Here is a 2,109-nt window from a genome sequence, read left to right as displayed (position 1 = left end):
ACGGGGTTCCAACGAAACGAAAAAGTGGGCTTTGCCTAATATAGGATCGAAAAATTACAGAAATTAGCATTCTTAAGATTATAATTACAATAAATAGTAATACTTTTTTAAAATTACAACTTATAGCAAAATTAACAATATTTTACCCACTTCATAGTAATAGAAGAATATGTATTTTTCAGTTGTGCATATGTATTTATGAGTAATACATATATATTTGTATATGTATTTATATAGCAATATTTTACTTAAATATAAATACAATTTGCTATTTTTCGTAATTATAAAACTGTTACTATAAAAATTATAATTAAGAATACAGAGTTGCTATTTTTGAAATTTTTCCTATAGGGTCATAGGCCAATGGGCCTTTTCCATTTCTTCATCTGAACTTTTTTTCTAAAGTTGCAAGTGTTGGGATTACCTCAAAGAAGAATCCTAGAGTAACTTTTCAAGATAGTTGTAAAATTCATAAGGTTTTGTCATAACCTGTGTTGCCTTCATCTCATATTACTTGACATTTTTATCAAAAAAAAAAATTATCTCAAAATAGTTGATATGTTTAAAGAATCAAGAGATAATTGGATGCTTTTTTTTAACTTTACCCTTAGTAATTTAATAAAAATAATTAGCTCAAATAGGTAATGACAATATTTAATGTGAATTTAATAGGATCATATTAATCAATTTACAACCCTTATAAATTTTTCCTTATAAATTGTGCAAAAGACAAACATGTCAAGTAATATGAGACGGACGGACTAATAATAATTTTCATTAGCTAGATAATCCCTCTAATTTTCAAGATTAAAAATACACATTTAAAAAAAAAAACTTATCTATACTATAGGTATTCTTCGAAATTGATTAATAGTGTAAGAAATTTTTCATACTAACAAAAGGTAAAGTTGTGGGTTCAAAATTCAAATCATTATATCCTGAGAAGATACATTTAATGGGGTTTATGAATACACACACCATTGGATATAACTTGATAGAGTAAAAGAAAATTACACACTAACATGTAGTATATAATTAAACTCAATCTTGAATACCCCAAAATCATTAAATAAGAAGAAGATTAATGATGAGAAATATTGAACATATAACATGGCTTAGATAACAACAACAACAATAAACTCAGTGTATTCCCACATAGTGAGGGTTTGGGGGTAAGAGGTACGCAGTGCATACCACTACTTCAGGAGAAGTAGAAAGGTTGTTTCCGATAGACTCCCGGCTCAGACACGTAATTGCTTTCTCATGCAATCTCATAACCACCACCGCCATTGTAGCTATTGTCATCATCATCTCCGCCACCTTCTTCTTCTCCGTCACCACTAGCATATCCATCACCACCATCGTACCCACCATCATCATACTCATAGCCACCATCACCCGTTGGTGTACTATAAATGCCGTTAACACTATCATTAACGGAGTTATTCTCACCACTCTCATAATAAATACCCTCGTCACTAATGTATATACCACTATCACCACCACCCTCATCATCATTTGTATAGACGACTTTAGTGGTGGACCCTCCTAAAGCAACTGTATTTGTTGCATTTTTTTGGGGATACGTATAATATTCATCATCTTCTTCAACATCAGATAGATCAGGATCTATCGGAGGTGAATGAGGAAAGCTCCAATCGCCCCTTATACTTCGATCCCTTTCGAACCCTCCGCTACATAAACAAGAGAAAATGGATGCCATGTTAGAGTTATTGATTTTGTTTGATGTTGGATAATTGTGCTGGTTAACTACATTATTAAGTAGCGATAAGCAGGATTAAAATAATATTGGAACTTATCAAGTTGATTAATTAAAATACTAATAAATGTGCAAATAATGCATGCGGATTTTTTTTTTTACTTGTATTTGGTAAGCTAGTTAAGCCCCACGGAGTTGTTTATATTTTTATGAATTCATATAAAATTAGCAGTTGTTGGAAGGTGAAAGATGATTTACTAGAAAACAATACCAAAGTTGGAAAATTTTATCCTATATACAGAAAAAAAAATCTAATTAACAAGAGAGGAAGGGAACTTTAGTCAACAAAGTTTTACTTGAGTTGAATATAATGTATTGCCACATGTAAC

At 30.8% G+C, this 2,109-nt stretch overlaps 1 protein-coding gene across 1 annotated transcript; it reads right to left on the bottom strand.

The window, feature by feature from the left end:
- Positions 1-1,261: 1,261 nt before the first annotated feature.
- Positions 1,262-1,723, bottom strand: LOC107876872 (cold and drought-regulated protein CORA). Its single transcript, XM_047404665.1, has one exon. The coding sequence runs from the start codon at positions 1,721-1,723 to the stop codon at positions 1,262-1,264; it is 462 nt and encodes a 153-aa protein (XP_047260621.1).
- Between the last annotated feature and the right edge of the window lie 386 nt (positions 1,724-2,109).

Source organism: Capsicum annuum, unplaced genomic scaffold (genome assembly GCF_002878395.1).
Source record: "Capsicum annuum cultivar UCD-10X-F1 unplaced genomic scaffold, UCD10Xv1.1 ctg65715, whole genome shotgun sequence".
Classification (NCBI taxonomy): domain Eukaryota; kingdom Viridiplantae; phylum Streptophyta; class Magnoliopsida; order Solanales; family Solanaceae; genus Capsicum; species Capsicum annuum.
The sequence above is the reverse complement of the archived record's forward strand: the minus strand, read 5'-3'. Positions and strand labels throughout refer to the sequence as shown.

What these genes read in the sequence shown, in the direction of transcription:
- LOC107876872 (XM_047404665.1), bottom strand. Translation starts at nt 1,723, where the DNA reads ATGGCATCCATTTTCTCTTGTTTATGTAGCGGAGGGTTCGAAAGGGAT.